Genomic DNA, 15,517 nt, shown 5'->3' on the forward strand with positions numbered 1-15,517 from the left:
GCGACGTCGGCCGTGCGGGGTCCCGGCGTCGGCGGCGCGCGCGCTCCCTCCTCTCAGAGAGAGGGCTGTGGTAAAAGCCGTCCGGAAAATGGCCGCCGCCGCCGCTGCCGCGCCGAGCGGAGGAGGAGGAGGAGGCGAGGAGGAGAGACTGTGAGTGGGACCGCCGCGGCCGCGGGCGGGGACCCTTGCCGGGGGGCGGAGGGTAGGGGCGGGACGTGGCGCGGGAGGGGCCCGCGGGGTCGGGCGACACGGCTGGCGGATGGCGTCCCTCCTCTCTACCCTCCCCCTCCCGCCGCCGCCGCCGGTGACGGCTCCCCCCTCGGCCCGTCACCCGCACTCGCGGTGACCGTCCTCGGCGCGGTCTCCCAGGGCCGACTTCGCCTGACGCCCCCCTCCCTCCCGCCTCCGGCGCGCATCCCGGCCCCCGGCCCCGCGGGCGCCCCTGTCGCCGGGGTTTTGCCTGTCGGGGCTGCGCGCGCGTCGTGCCCTTCTCGGGGCTTCGGGCCCGCGGCGTCGTCGCGCGCCCGCCGCCCCGGCCTCTCCCTGGATCGCGCTCTCCCCTCTCCCTCCCTCGCGCGCCCCCTCTGCCGTTACTCGGCCCCCCCCACTGGCGCGCGTGCGCAGTCCGCCTCCCGTCGGGAGAGTGCGCCACAAGGGCTCCTGTGCTCTCACCCCCATCTCCAGGCTTTGCCTCCCCCTCCTTCTCGCCCATTCCATGACTTTCTGCCCCCACTGCGAGCGAGTCGGTCCACCATCTCCTTTCCCCTCTAGCAGGAACAAGTAGGTGGGAATTATTGTCCACCCACAAAAGGGACTAGACATTGTGTTCCTGGTCCCACAACTCATCATAAAGAGGCGGTTATAGTTCCCATCATGAACCTTAGGTAGGGGACTGTGTGTCCGGGAGCACTAGAGGCTCTTCGGTGGGAGTGCGCCCCCAGGGTCTTTGGGGGGTTCCGTGGCCTCAGAATGTGAGCGCCCTCCCATCCTCCCCGCCCCCCTTCGCCGGAGATCTTCTAGTTACATAAGTGGAGTGGGACATAGTATGTAACCGGCTCCTATAGTTCTGGAGCGCGCCCTGCTCAAGATGATCATCACCAGATGGGCCAAGTTCATCGCATCGCTGTGGTTCCTGTCAATTGCCCCTGAAAGTTTATTTTCTTTTTAGTTTGGTTATAACTGAATTACCCAAACTGAAACTCAGGTGACTTTTACGTGGTATGGCAATGTTTCTGTGGTTTTGCTCTGAAGACTTAATGTCATCGTAAAGAGTCTAAAAAAATTGCTTTCACAGAGGAGACCGTTAATGACCTTGCTTAAGTGGACCCGAGGTTGGGAAAGCTTGCTCTGGAATACCTAGCTCTGTGGTGGTCGCCTGAGTTGTGAGTGTGTTCGTTGTGGATTGGTCACAGCAGAAATGGGCTCCACCACAAAAGTGATATTCCTGACTCATGGTCAGGCAAATGTGTGCTTCTGGTTCTTTTTCCAGGAACAGGAATGGACTCTGCAGAGCCATTCACACGTTGTGTCTCTGTTGTGTGGGATCAGTACCCCAAATTGTGAGATGGTAGGATCGAATTCAGGGGGGTGGTTGGTGATGGTGGAAGCAAATCTAGCAGCGCGTGATGCCAGGTGGCTTAGACTTTGCAAGACTCTGACAAGTTTTAGGTGTTTTGTTATACCAGAAAAATGAAGGTTATTTGTGCCGTGGTAGTAAAATTCAGTGTTGTTAATAGGCAATTATTACTTGAAAAGAAATTCGTGTTTCATGGCCAGAATTTTCATCTGGATCTCAGCGATTTCAGTTAACAACAAGATTAAGCTGACCTCTTGGGTCTTTTGAAATATGCTGGATCCTTATTTAAAAAGAAAAATAAAGCGGTGTCTAGGTTTCTTCGGTCTTTTAGGAATTTCCACCAGGGACTTAGGGAATAGGCTTATTTATGGGCTTTTTATGACTTCTATTTCAAATCCCAGTCAGGAAGCCCGGGAAACACTTGCTTTTATTTTCTTACCTGGACACAGGAGAACCTTAGGGGACACAGTCAATCTAGTAGAGTACAGTTGGTTAAATAAGTTGCCACAGATACCCATTTGTGGCATGTCAGCTTGGTGGCAGATCACTGAGGTACATTCCTATCCACACACACAGATGTACAAGCCTCACTTGACAAAGATTCCAAGGTTTGTGCATCTCAGCCTATGACATGACAGGATGAGGACTCTGTTTTGCATCATTGGCAATGCATTTGCCTCCTCGGGTGCCCCTCCAGTTAGCTGTTCATCATACCTCTAGCCTTTTATTTTATATATTTTTAAAGATTTTATTTATTTATTTGACAGAGAGAGACACAGCGAGAGAGGGAACACAAGCAGGGGCAGTGGGAGAGAGAGAAGCAGGCTTCCCGCCGAGCAGGGAGCCCGATGTGGGGCTCGATCCCAGGACCCTGGGATCATGACCCTGAGCTGAAGGCAGATGCTTAACAACTGAGCCACCCAGGCGCCCCACCTCTAGCCTTTTAAACAGCACAGGCAGCTTCCAGAATACAGTTTCTCTGAAAAGTGCCTGGTGGCATCTGAAGTCAGTATGTTCTAACAGCTTGAAGAAACCTATGGCTTTCTTGCTATTACGGGCTATCACACCGTCCTGTTTCTTGTTACAAATGAGCCTGGAATGCTTTAAACCTACAGTACCAGGTCTTTATTTCACCTGACAGAGCATGATGCAGTGAAACTCTCCTCGACTTTTGTGCTGTTTATGTATTGGGAGGGTTAGAATACAATTTTGCATTCTATTTGCAATTTCTAACCAGAGTCATTGTTGCCCGTTTACCCTGCCTCTGTGTGGCCAAAGCTAGAGTGGGTGGAGAGGCAAACTGGAGTTTGACAAAAAGAAACTGTGGAGTTTGGCTAGATAAGTCCAATATGATGTTGCCCCCACCCGAATACTCCGTCCCCTATGTGGGCATTGAATGAGAAGCTTGCTTCTTTAACCTGAAATAGAGAAGAGCAGAAGCAAAATTGTTAGTTCCTTACTCCAGTCCAGTTTCCACCACTAATGTACCTGCCTGGGACTGTTTGCATGATAAATGATGTGTCCTGATCGTTTATAAAGGTGAATATCAGTGGAAATCTTTTAATTGGCTAAGGGCAGTTTGTCGCCAGGCTGCCTGAGTTATCTATGAGGAGGAGAGAATCCCAGAAAATGTTTGACATTTGTAGTAACTATAGTTGACCTTTGAACGATGCAGGGATTGGGGGCCGCGACCTCTCACCCCCGTGCAGTTGAAAATCCACGTATAACTTTTGACTGCTCCCCCAGAATTTAACTACTAATAGCCTAGTGACCAGAAGCCTTATTATTAACTTAAACAGTCGATTAATGTATATTTTGTATGTTATGTGTAGTATATACTGTATTCTTAAACACAATAAAGGTGTTACTAAGAAAATCATAAGGAAGAGAAAATACATTTACAGTACTATACTGAAAAAAATCAGCATATAAGTGGACCCGAACAGTTCAAACCTGTGTTGTTCAAGGATCAACTGTAGTTTTTTAAGGGCATGGGGGTGGAGGGGTGGGGGAAACACAGTCCTAGACTGGTGGCGAGTTCCAGGGAGTGCAGCAGGACACCTGCATGTTTTCACCACCCTCTGCTGTGGTGACATGCATGCAGACCAGCCTCGTGGCTGGCAGACACAATCTTTTTTCTTGGGTAGAGCATTATTTCTGCTTCAACGGAAGGACCTTGTCCTCAATTCTTCTGTACCAGGCTTTTCCAGTCAGATTGCTGTTGTCACCACTGTGACTACTATGCCTTTATCTCGTTTCCAGTAGGACAGATGTGAATGGGTTCTTCTTCCTTGGACTCAGTTACACAAAGTTATGCTCTTCTGCCTTTATCTGTTCTCTTCTGCCTTTCTCTTGCAAGGAACCTTTTCTTATTGAAATCTTGATTTGCATGCTATTACTTAAATACTTGGTTCTGCCATTTTTGATGGTAGGTATGGTGTTGGGGGAACTGAGTGGGAGTGGGAATTTGGTGGCAGGCAGGGCATCCCCATTCCCAAATCAGAGGGGGTGTGTGTGGCCATTCTACTCAAGAATAAAGCCTTGACCTTTATAACTTCTTCAGGGCATACTTACGTTGGGTCTGCTGGCATATGAAGGTGTCCTCACCATGGCTGTTTAGCAGTTCCTGCAGATGTCTGAACTCTCCGGAGCAAGCCTTAGGAAGGGTTTACTTGTCTTCCTTGCCTAGGAGCTGGGGGCATCATATATATGGAGCTGCACATTACTGTTTTATTGGGTTTTCACTTAACTGCTTTCATTTGCTTGCTCTTTTTTCTGTAAATCTTGAGTTAATCAAAGATCTTAAAATTTCAGAGCTGGAAGGAACCCTTAGTCCAGCTCCCTCAGTTTACAAGTATAAAAACAAACCGTGGCTGTGAGAAGTTGTAGCTTTGCCAGGGCCTCCCAGCCAGGATACTGGGTATGATTTTTATTATATAGCTAACAGTAGTACTGTTACCTTGACTTCTGGATTTCAAAGCATTCTATGACTTGACTGTTTCAGGGAATTGTAAGGCCTCACTGCACCTCAATAGATAATTCCAGGTACCATCCTGGTAGTTACAGACCAGCTGTGAAAGACTTGGTTGGTGTTGCCCTTCCTCTGGGTTTAATTACATGAGTAATTGTGTGAATAGTCTCTAAGTTGTATATTCTAGGTTTTTTTAGTCTAAAGGTGAAAGTGCTGCTCTTGGGCCAGCAAGCTAACCAGAGATTAGCTAATATGGGGCAGTTTAGGTTTTAACAAGGAAATGATGTTATCTTGAAAAATGTAATGACAAAAGTCTTCTTTTGAATGTATTCAAAAGCAGAAGAGAAACTATCAAACTAATAACTTAGTTTGTTGAACATTGTGATTTAACTGATCTGAGAGGCTTAAAAGTGATTGCTCTGAAACAGACTTGCATATATTGGAGGAGGGCTTTGGATCTCCCAGGGCTTTTGGTTTCTGTTGGTGCTGCTTTTTTTTCCCCCTCTCTCTCAGGGTTAAAGCTCCTTTAAGTGATGTTACAACAGCTCATTTCAAATTCAGCTGCTTGAAAAAGAAGGCCAACTTTGCCTCTGGATTTCACGTGTTCTTTTTGGGATGACATTTTGATGTTGCATGTTCTCTTGAACATGTTTTCTCTCCCTGAGTACTTCTGTATGACAGTGCAAGGAATACTTACCAGGGATCACCACTAACAGTATGCTTTATAGTGCCAAAGTGTCCCTCAGAGGTGACAAGACTTGTGATAGTGTCGATTCTAACACACATGAATCTTTATTTTAGTACTGTGTGTTATGTGCTAGTAATTTGCGGTTTATCCTTGTTTCTAGTAGGTAAGCTGGGAAATAGCATAGTACTTTGTCTATATGTTTATCTTCAAAATGTCCCAAATAGCCCTGGGAAAAAGGTCGTGCAGCACAATGGGGGCTTTCAACTTACGATTTTCTTTGTTTTAGGCTCCATAAAAATACAGACTCACCAGTTCCTGCTTTGATGTGACATGTGACTCCCCAGAATACATCTTGCTTCTGTAGACCAGCTCCAACAGGATTCCATGGTAGCTGGAATGTTAGGGCTCAGGTAAGTAACCTTCCTTTTTTTTTTTTTAGTATATGTCCTGGTTTGGCCATCTGTTTTTAAAAAAAAAAAAAAAGGAAAAAAAAACAAGATGTACTACTCTTGGACAGTATAAAAGTACCCCAAAGACTAAAGATATAACTGTGCCAAACTGTGCCATATAATAAAAAAAAGTCACTTCCCTGAGCCCTGAAAGGTCAGTTTGGGTAGGGTTACTTGGTAGCCACAGCGTGATCTGGGGGCGGGAGTCAGATTAGAGCCGGAACTGGTGATCTGCAACTTCAGTTCACCTTGAAGCAGGTCAGCTGAGTTGAGAGCGCTTTGACTGAGCTCTTCACCTGCCACTGCTGCTGTTGCCTAGCGGTCTTCAGCATGGTGCTTTGTTTGCTTTGGTTTTGGGTAAATGACTTCCTGGTCAATGTTAGTGAGCAGTGGTAAAACATTTTCAGATATGGGAGCTGGTGTGTGGTCCCCTAGAAGGATGGCTTCCTGAAAGCTGTCACAGAACAGCAGAGCCCGTGGCTAATGGCTGTGCTTGCTACTCTCCTTCCCCGGAACTAAAGAGCACCCAGACACAGGTCTGGCTCTTGAGACTCTAGAGCAGAATGAATGCCTTTTGAAAAGCTGAGGATCCAAGCCATATGAGGTCTGACACTCAGGTGCTCTATAAGCCACACTTTTGGCTACTTTGGTGCCATTGTGTGGACTTTAATTTTGTAAAAATGAGTGGTTCCTTAATTTCTCAACTGTCAGGCTCAATATCTCAAGCTTTTTTAAAATCAGTGGTCACTCCACATTTGATGTTTTGACACCTGGATTTCAAACATTCCATGTGGTAAGGCAGAACGTACTAATTTTTCCATTCCTTTTCCTAAGAAAAAATGTGAGTTTATACATATGCTGCCATTGTGATTGCAGCTGAGACCCCCAGGTAGCACTTTGTTGTGTCTCTCTGCTGGTTTCTGACACCTCAGTCTGAAGCTTTGTGGACATCCATAACATAGCCTAGTAGGGGACTGTGGAAGGGGCAGGGTTTGGGTAAAGGAGAATAGAAGGTGTGGAAGGAAGTGAAGAGCATTGCACTGCCTCCAAGTCCCAAATTTGGTTCCAGTCCTGATCCTGTGACTCAAATTGTCATTTCTCCTTTATTGCTGTGGGGTGTACTCTGGGCCCTGCTGACAGGACGTTCTTTGTACACCACGTATTTATGCTGGTGGGAGTTGTGTGGCTGATGCTTTGTGCATTGTCTCAGAAACTGTGTGGACTAAATGTAATATGGGCAGTGAATGGGTTTCTTCTGGTAGATGTTAGGCCTGGGGGTGGTTTATGTTTTTAATAGCCTTTTTCTCAGATTATGAATGGATTTTATAAAACAGGTAGTGGTCACTCTATATAGTTTCTTCTAAGAAATGTAGAAAGGAAGAGATAGTTAAAAAAAAGTCTATTACTTATGAGTGGAAAAGACAGCCATTTGAGCTTCAAGAAACTTTGCAGGGAATTCTCCCAAGGACAGAACCTGTCTTTACTAGATAAGTGTTTGATATCTTATTATTTTTCTTCTTTTCCTTTTTTTTTTTTTTTAAATTTTACTTTTTTTTTTTTTAAGATTTTTTATTTATTTATCTGAGAGAGAGAATGGGAGACAGAGAGCATGAGAGGGGGAGGATCAGAGGGAGAAGCAGACTCCCCGCTGAGCAGGGAGTCCGATGCGGGACTCGATCCCGGGACTCCAGGATCATGACCTGAGCCAAAGGCAGTTGCTTAACCAACTGAGCCACCCAGGCGCCCCCTTCTTTTCCTTTTTTAAGAAATTATAAAAATAATGCATGCTTTTATAGAAAACAAACCATTTTAAAGTATACCACGTAAAAAGATGAAAACTCCCCGTTACTCTCCATGCTCACTACCCAGAGTAACCACTATTAATGTAGATCCTTCTGAATCTTCTCAGGCTATACAAATATGCACATTTTGTGTTTTTAACAAAATGAGGATGATATTATACATATTCTGCATCTGTCCTTGTGATATGTTTCTCTCTGCCTCATTTCTGTTAAATGGCAGTGTGATCTGGTGCTGACTTAAACTGTCATGCATTGTCCCCCTATTGGCTTTCCCAGTTGTTCGCTATTAAAGATGGTACTGGATTGAACTTCCTCATGTGCCAGTCTTTTTGAAGAACAGCTGCCTAGACTTGGAATTGCTGATGGGTACCACCACATCGCCTTCCAAAATGGCTGTCTCAGTTCCCATGACAGTCTGAGAAAGTGCCACTTCCCAGACCCTCTCAGAATTGGATGCCCATCTTTTAAATTTGTGCTCCTTGGGTTATTACTGAGGCTGAACCTCAGTAATCATCAGCCAGTTGCATTTGGTCTTTGTGAATTGCTTGCCTGTTGGTGTTCTGCATTTGTTCTTCCATCAGGATATTTGTTTTTAAGTTGATTTGTAAGAACTTGTATTAAGGATACTCTTTGTCATCATGCAGATATTTTTCCTACCTTGTCGTATATCTTTTGATTCTGCTTGTCTTTTTTGATGTATAAAATTTTTTTTTTTTGAAGATTTTATTTATTTATTTTTGCGAGAGAGAGAGAAACAGAGAGTACAAGCAGGGGGAGGGGCAGAGGGAGAAGCAGACTCCCCACTTAGCAGGGAGCCTGATGCGGGACTCGATCCCAGGACCCTGGGATCATGACCTGAGCCGAAGGCAGATGCTTAACCGGCTGAGCCACCCAGGCGCCCCTGATGTATAAAATTTCTGTTAGGATTTTTTTCTTTTGCTTTTATACTTAGAAAGTCCTTTCCTACCTTAAAGACATGTCAGTATTCATCTATATATTTTTCTTCTTAAAAAAACTTGATGTACTATATTGATCTATACAAAAGAATCTTATAGGTAAGTTGTCCTGTGTTTTTCCTATGGTTATAAAAATGCTTGTTTTTGTATTGAAATTTGGGTAGGGATGCGTTCCCCACTTACCCAGTCGTGTCATAGCCATTTGGTGATTCAGTCATCTGGTCTTCACCTTTACCATATGTTGACTTCAAGTAAGCAAAGCATCTACTTTTTTCTTTCTGAAGTCTTTCTTTGTGAGACTTGATGGCAAGCTGGTCAGCATATAATCATTTATTCATTCACCCAACAAGTACTTGAGCCCTGATTCGAGGCAGGGGCAGTGTGGGGCCCTGCAAGGGCTGCTTCCTCCTTGACTCGGGGCAGGGCCACAGAGGTTGCAGTAACAGTGGCAATGGCTACGGTGCTCATTCCAGAAGACTCAAGAAAATAGTGGATCTTCACAAAGTAGGTTTTGGATAAACTAGGAGGAATCGGAGGGTGTGCGTGCGTGTGTGCGCGTGTGTGTGTGTGTGTGTGTGTGTTTTAGATTCTGACACAGAAGTGAGAGCTTAGGGTAGACTGCAACATAAGCATCATTTGTTTCCTAACTCATGTAATTGCAGGCTGATTTTTGTCTTGAATTATGATGAGGGCTTTTTGCTGTTGAAACAGTTCTATATTCAGCTAGCTCGGTTGTGATGGAATAAAAGTTGTGTACTGATAAAAATGGTAATTTTCTTCTGTGATGATTTTGAAGCATTTCTATAATAGTTCATAAAAATAAAGGCAGGCTTTGGGTGAATATATTCTTAGGTAAAAAGTAATTTTTTGCAACTTGCATCATTTAAATCTAATAAATAACCTTAAAACTGAAGTGGAATCCTGATTTGGATTGAAAAAATATTTTTTATTTAGAGAAAGGGTATAAATGACTTATGATTAAGGAAAAAGCTTCTTGTATAAGGCTGGGTTTTTTGTTTTTTTTTTTTTAAAGATTTATTTATTTGACACAGAGAGAGAGACAGCTAGAGAGGAAACACAAGCAGGGGGAGTGGAAGAGGGAGAAGCAGGCTCCTGGCTGAGCAGGGAGCCCGATGCGGGGCTTGATCCCAGGACCCTGGGATCATGACCTGAGCCGAAGGCAGACGCTTAACGACTGAGCCACCCAGGCGCCCCAAGGCTGGGGTTTTTTAATGAATTTTTAAAAATGGGTATATAGTACAGAATGAAAAAGGTTGTATAGGAGGTTATATGGTTAAAGAGCTCCTTGCCACCCTGTCCCCAAATACCCATTTTTCTCCCTGGAGGCAGCCATCATTATCAGTTTCTTATTAACTGTGTGTGTGTGTGTGTGTGTGCGCGTGCACGCACGCACACCTGGGTGTAATTTTTAAATGTGGTAAAATATACATAACATAAAATTTAGCATTTTAGCCATTTTTAAATGTACACTTCTGTGACAGTAAGTACATTCTTGTGCAACCGTCCCCATTATATGTCTCCAGAATCCTTTTCATCTTGCAGAACTGAAACCATCTCCCATTAAACCCAACTCCCTATTCCCCCTCCCCCACCTGGTAACTACCCTCTCTTTCTGTTTCTATGAAATTGACTATTCTAGATACCTCATGTTATTATCTATTTCATAATTGTGTTTATATATTTTGTGGGCATGTACACACAAACAAGGGTGAGTGTGTGTTTTTAGTTAATGTATCTTGGAGATTGATATCAGTTTCTTTTTTTTTTTTTTTTTAAAGATTTTATTTATTTATTTGACAGAGAGAGACACAGCGAGAGAGAGAACACAGCAGGGGGAGTGGGAGAGGGAGAAGCAGGCTTCCCGCCGAGCAGGGAGCCCGATGCGGGGCTCGAACCCAGGACCCTGGGATCATGACCTGAGCTGAAGGCAGACGCTTAACGACTGAGCCACCCAGGCGCCCCTTGATATCAGTTTCTATAGAGCCATATCATTCTTTTTAAGGGTTGTAGAAGAAATTCCTAGATGTGGGACTTGCTGGGTCAAAGAGTATATGCGTTTTACTTTATTTATTTATTTATTTTTAAAGATTTTATTTATTTGACAGAGAGAGAGCACAAGTAGGCAGAGAGGCACGCAGAGGGAGAGGGAAAAGCAGGCTTCCCGCTGAGCAGGGAGCCCGATGCGGGGCTCAGTCCCAGGACCCTGGGATCATGACCTGAGCTGAAGGCAGCCGCTCAACCAACTGAGCCACCCAGGCGCCCCGGGTATATGCATTTTAAACTTGAAGAGATAGTGCTAAATCAGGGTGTCCTGTTAATTGCATAGTTTTGAAGAAAAGACTACATTTGAGTAGATGAGCACACAAATTTATGGCTGCGGTGCTATTTGTAGAGACTAGAGAGCTGTTAGTTAGGCTAGGAAGAAATAATTTTTAGCAGTTAGCGCTAGAAAGCAAAACTTCACAAGCTTCCCTTTCATCAGATGTGACCTCATGTGAGCAGAGCCTATGAGGCACGATGCTTTATTTGACAAGGGGAACTTCAGCCAATTCTCATTTGTGAATTTTGAAGAAAATGGAGCATTTTTATTTTGGTACTAAGTTGCAGTGGCTCCTTAGGACTCAGAGTTGAAGTATCCTGAAGCTGCTGGACCTTCTGTCTTATTTGTATTGTAATATGCGTAAGTTATGTCCTGGAAGTATTCAGGACCAGATTGCTCTTGCTTCATTTCTCTTTGATTCTTGTACTCTTTATAGAGCAATACTTGATTACTTTACCCTATACCAATTTAGCATATATTATGTCATTCACTGTACTAGATGCTATGGATTACCCTCAGCTATCTTCTGATCTAAAGGAAGATACAGATAGGCAAACAGACTGTTTCTTTACAGGGGGCTGAATGCTATGATGGAAGAATACTGACCACTAAGGGAGCACATAAATGTTAGAGGGGTCCCACCTAGACTTGGAAGTGAGGTCAGGGAAGAGACTTCTTTGAAAAGTGACCTCCAAAACCTGAACGGTAAGGCAACATTAGCTAGTCCAGGAGAAGGTATGAGTTGGGGAGAGACCAGCATGTTCAGAGGCTCAGACAAGAGAGAACTGGTGGGCTGGGTCTCAGAGATGAGACAGGTGCAGCAAGCCAGGCCTGAGGGCAAGGAGCATTTTTGTTTGCAGAGTGTGCTGGAAGGAAATCAGACACACCACACCAGCTGTGCCACATAGGCTCCGCTTTCCTTCTAAGTTGCATCACATTCTGAGATGTTCCTGAGCCCCAGAAGGCAATGTGAGGAGCTCTGGCCGTTCATCTTGTCCCTTTTCCATCCCACACTGCTCTGAAGGCCATCTGCCCTGAGCTGACTTCCCACCTACCCATCAGGTCCCCAGGGCTCCCACTTCAGGTCTCTTTATGGAACCTTCCTTCCCTCCACTTCTGCCCCAGGAGACCCATAAGGAGAGGGCTTCCCCTTCTCCAACACACTTCATTCTCTGATACTCAATACTGAGAGGAAGGCAGGAGCTTGGGTGGTGTGAGAGTCAACTCTGGTGCCAAACTCACTGCTTAGTTCTTCTGATTTTTATTTATTTATTTATTTTTACCAAGATCTTCATGGTGAAGGAAGCAGTGCCTAAGCAAGCTCACTCTCTTTTGTCAAGGACCAGGTCCACCCTGATGGGCCACCGTGGATGGCACCACTGTAATCCCCGCAAGCCTGGGCCCAGGAGGTTGGATCAGAGCCCTCTTTGCCTCATCTCTGCATGCCTACTTCTCTGCCCTCCCTTAGGCCATTCTGACCCTTCTGCCTTTGAGGTTTTGCCTTCCCGCAGTCCTCCTGGCCCTCTTCCTCCCTACCCTCTCCACTCTGCTCACGTGTTAGCTACTCAGGTGCTTTCTACTCAGACTTCAGAAATGTTAGCATTTTGGGCGCCTGCCTGGGTGGCTCAGTTGGTTAAGCGACTGCCTTCGGCTCAGGTCGTGATCCTGGAGTCCCGGGATCGAGTTCCGCATCGGGCTCCCTGCTCAGCAGGGGGTCTGCTTCGCCCTCTGCCCTCTTCCCTCTCGTGCTCTCTGTCTCTCATTCTCTCTCTCTCAAATAAATAAAAAAAAGAAAAAAGAAATGTTAGCATTTTGCCCTATTCACATCATCCTCCTCCTGTGGAATTCCAATGTGACGGGTCCAGTGAAATCCCAGGCCGTGGTTGCACTTGCTTGCCCTGCCTCCCTGAGGTAGCCTGTCCCCCAAAGGGGATACTCTCCATGCAAGCTTTATGCTCTGTTACACATAATAATATATAACATTCAAAACTGTTTTTACAAATACGCAGGAGGATTTCCTACTCTGTGTAACATTCTGCAGCTCATTCTTTTTGCTCAGTATTTGGCTTTTGAGCTTGGTCCGCGTTGCTCTGTATAGACCTTCATTCCACATGTCTCCTTGTGCTGTAGAAACATCTTTACAACAGAAGCCCCACCAGAGCCCAGAGGGAGAATGGAATTTAGAGAAACGGGGATTGACATCTGGTTTATGTTTACATCCTTTGGTCCTATTAACCAAGAAGATATTTTTATTTCTTTGTTTGTGAAAGCTTTCTACAAAAAAAGGCATCCATTTTCTAGATTTATTAATAGGGCAGTCCAAAGGTTTTATTTTTAGATTTGAAAGAAAGCAAAGAAGGCTTCTGAGATATGCACATTTCCCTTTGTTCCCATCTTCTTTGCAACATTCCACATTGCTAAAACACAAGCTTGAGCACTTTTAAGCATGAGCTGACTTTCTACATGTGGATTATTTTTGAAAATATTAAAGTATTTTGGTTTTTCTGGGACTTCTAGTGGTACTTAAGTTTTGACATTACTTTGATAAGTTATATTTTAAATTTGTCTATACATATTTAATAATATATTTTAAAATATGAATTTTTGTGTGTTTTTTGTGTTTTTGTAAACAGCAGAAGGTATCAGTCCATATTAAGTACTAATTTGCTCTAATATTTTCAGCTGTTTGTGGAATTACACTTGGCAAAAAAAACCAGACAAACGTCTGCAGTTGTGACAGTTTGTCTTTCTGTTCCGCTTAACTCCAGAATAAATAATTCTAGTGAATTTTTTTCTAGGCGTGTAAGAACATAGGAATGATTAAAGTCGTCATAATACTTAAGGAGTTAGGGAAAGTTGAAAGTCTTTTTAAGTGGTTACCCTATAAAAAATGTAGCTTATAAGCAGCTGTCTAAAATTTCTTAGCTACTCTTCCAGGTTGTTCAAGACAAACAAAAATGTAGTATTAAGCTGTTTATTTTTAAATTACACAAGTAAAGCATCCATTGCAGAAAATTCAGAAAATGCATATGAAAATCACTCTGGGAATTCCACCATGTGGAGAAAATGGCTGTTGCTATTTGGTCTGTATCTTCCTAGACCAAGGGTTCTGACTCATGGTTGAAAATCCATGGGTTCCATGACCTTGGATGGGACAAATACTTCATCTTGATTTTCACTAACCTCTCACTGAAAATTCAGTTTTCCTTCAGTGACAAATGTGGGCCACAGACTATGGTAGTATTAGGAGTACCTGTGACTTTGTCACCAATAGAGATGAAAGATACTTTCTTATCACATTACAGTTACAGATATTTTGGAAACATCATTTTTTCTCATCATGCTTCAAACCTAGGGTAGTTATTAGACCTAATTATTCAATGGTTTCCTAAAGAAGCACATACTACTCTGCACCCATGTCGACATATGTTGTTAGTCAATTTCTATGCATTTAATTTTATGCATTTCAAAACATTCTTCTGAGGGGAGGGTTCCAGAGAGCCCAAAGGGTCCATGGCAGAAAAAGGTTAAGAACACCTGTGTACATTATACCATGCAACTACAAACATCGGAGCAGTCAGCACTTGAGTAGTCAGTATGTGGGGAAAGAGCCTAAAGAAAGCCCTAGAGCACAAGTGCAATAAATGGAGAAAAAATGACATTTAAAGCTTACTTCAAATTATTCTATCAAATATTTTTATTAACCCATTTAGTGTTCTGTAGAATCCGTGCAAAGTGTAATGCAAGTAAAGCTGTTTAAGTATACTTCTTTTTAAGATTTTTTTATTTTTAAGTAATCTCTACACCCAATGTGGGGCTCAAATCCACAACCCCGAGATCCAAGACTCACATGTTCCACCAACTGAGCCCGCCAGACACCCCAAGAATACTTTTAATACCACATAAATTGCTTGGTAAATAATAGCGTCAGAGTCACCTTTGTTGGGCGCCTGGGTGGCTCAGTTGGTTAAGCAACTGCCTTCGGCTCAGGTCATGATCCTGGAGTCCCGGGATTGAGTCCCGCATCGGGCTCCCTGCTCGGCAGGGAGTCTGCTTCTCCCTCTGGCCCTCCCCCCTCTCATGTGCTCTCTCTCATTCTCTCTCTCTCAGATAAATAAATAAAATCTTTAAAAAAAAAAAGTCACCTTTGTTGGCATTTAAACATTCTTCTAGAGTCTTCCTTATGCACTCTTGTGCATACATATTGTTTTAAATAAATAGGATTATACAACATGTGCTGTTGTAACTTGCCTTCCTTCCTCAATGGTAGGTTGTAGATATCTACCCATGTCAGTAAAAATAGATTGATAACACCACCTTTCCCTAAGATAAAAATAACTTAATTGCATTTTCTTTTTTTTAAAGATTCATTTATTTATTGGAGAGAGAGAGAGAGAGCAGGGGGAGGCACAGAGGGAGAGAGAGAATCCTGAAGTAGACGACTACCTGCTGAGTGCAGAGCCCGATGTGGGGCTCAGTCCCAGGACCCTGAGATCATGACCTGAGCCAAAATCAAGAGTTGGTGCTTAACTGACTGAGCCACCCAGGCGTCCCTCAACTGCATTTTCTAATTATAAAAATAATAATCTGTTAAATGGAAAAAATTTTTAGAAAATAAAGAGGAAAAGTAAGAATTGCCTATAAACATGGCACCTTCAGATAGATAACATCTGGCTAATGTCTTTACACCATCATATATTTTTTTTTGAGAGAGAGTGCGTGTGGGTGAGTGGG

General features: G+C 44.0%; 1 protein-coding gene and 1 long non-coding RNA gene across 2 annotated transcripts in view; both read left to right on the forward strand.

Moving 5' to 3' along the window:
- The window catches only part of MECP2 (methyl-CpG binding protein 2), a 65,097-nt gene continuing 49,580 nt past the window's right edge, over positions 1-15,517 (forward strand). Inside the window, exon 1 of the mRNA XM_006739354.3 lies at positions 1-150. Within this exon, the coding sequence (XP_006739417.1) occupies positions 89-150 (62 nt within the window). The 5' untranslated portion in view covers positions 1-88. The remainder of the gene's footprint in view (positions 151-15,517) is intronic.
- Positions 5,526-15,517, forward strand: part of LOC145717757 (uncharacterized) — a 44,080-nt gene continuing 34,088 nt past the window's right edge. The window contains exon 1 of the long non-coding RNA XR_014141152.1: positions 5,526-5,645. This is a non-coding gene — a long non-coding RNA (uncharacterized LOC145717757). The remainder of the gene's footprint in view (positions 5,646-15,517) is intronic.

The sequence above is a fragment of the Leptonychotes weddellii genome, chromosome X (genome assembly GCF_054177405.1).
Source record: "Leptonychotes weddellii isolate Sample4059 chromosome X, ASM5417740v2, whole genome shotgun sequence".
Classification (NCBI taxonomy): domain Eukaryota; kingdom Metazoa; phylum Chordata; class Mammalia; order Carnivora; family Phocidae; genus Leptonychotes; species Leptonychotes weddellii.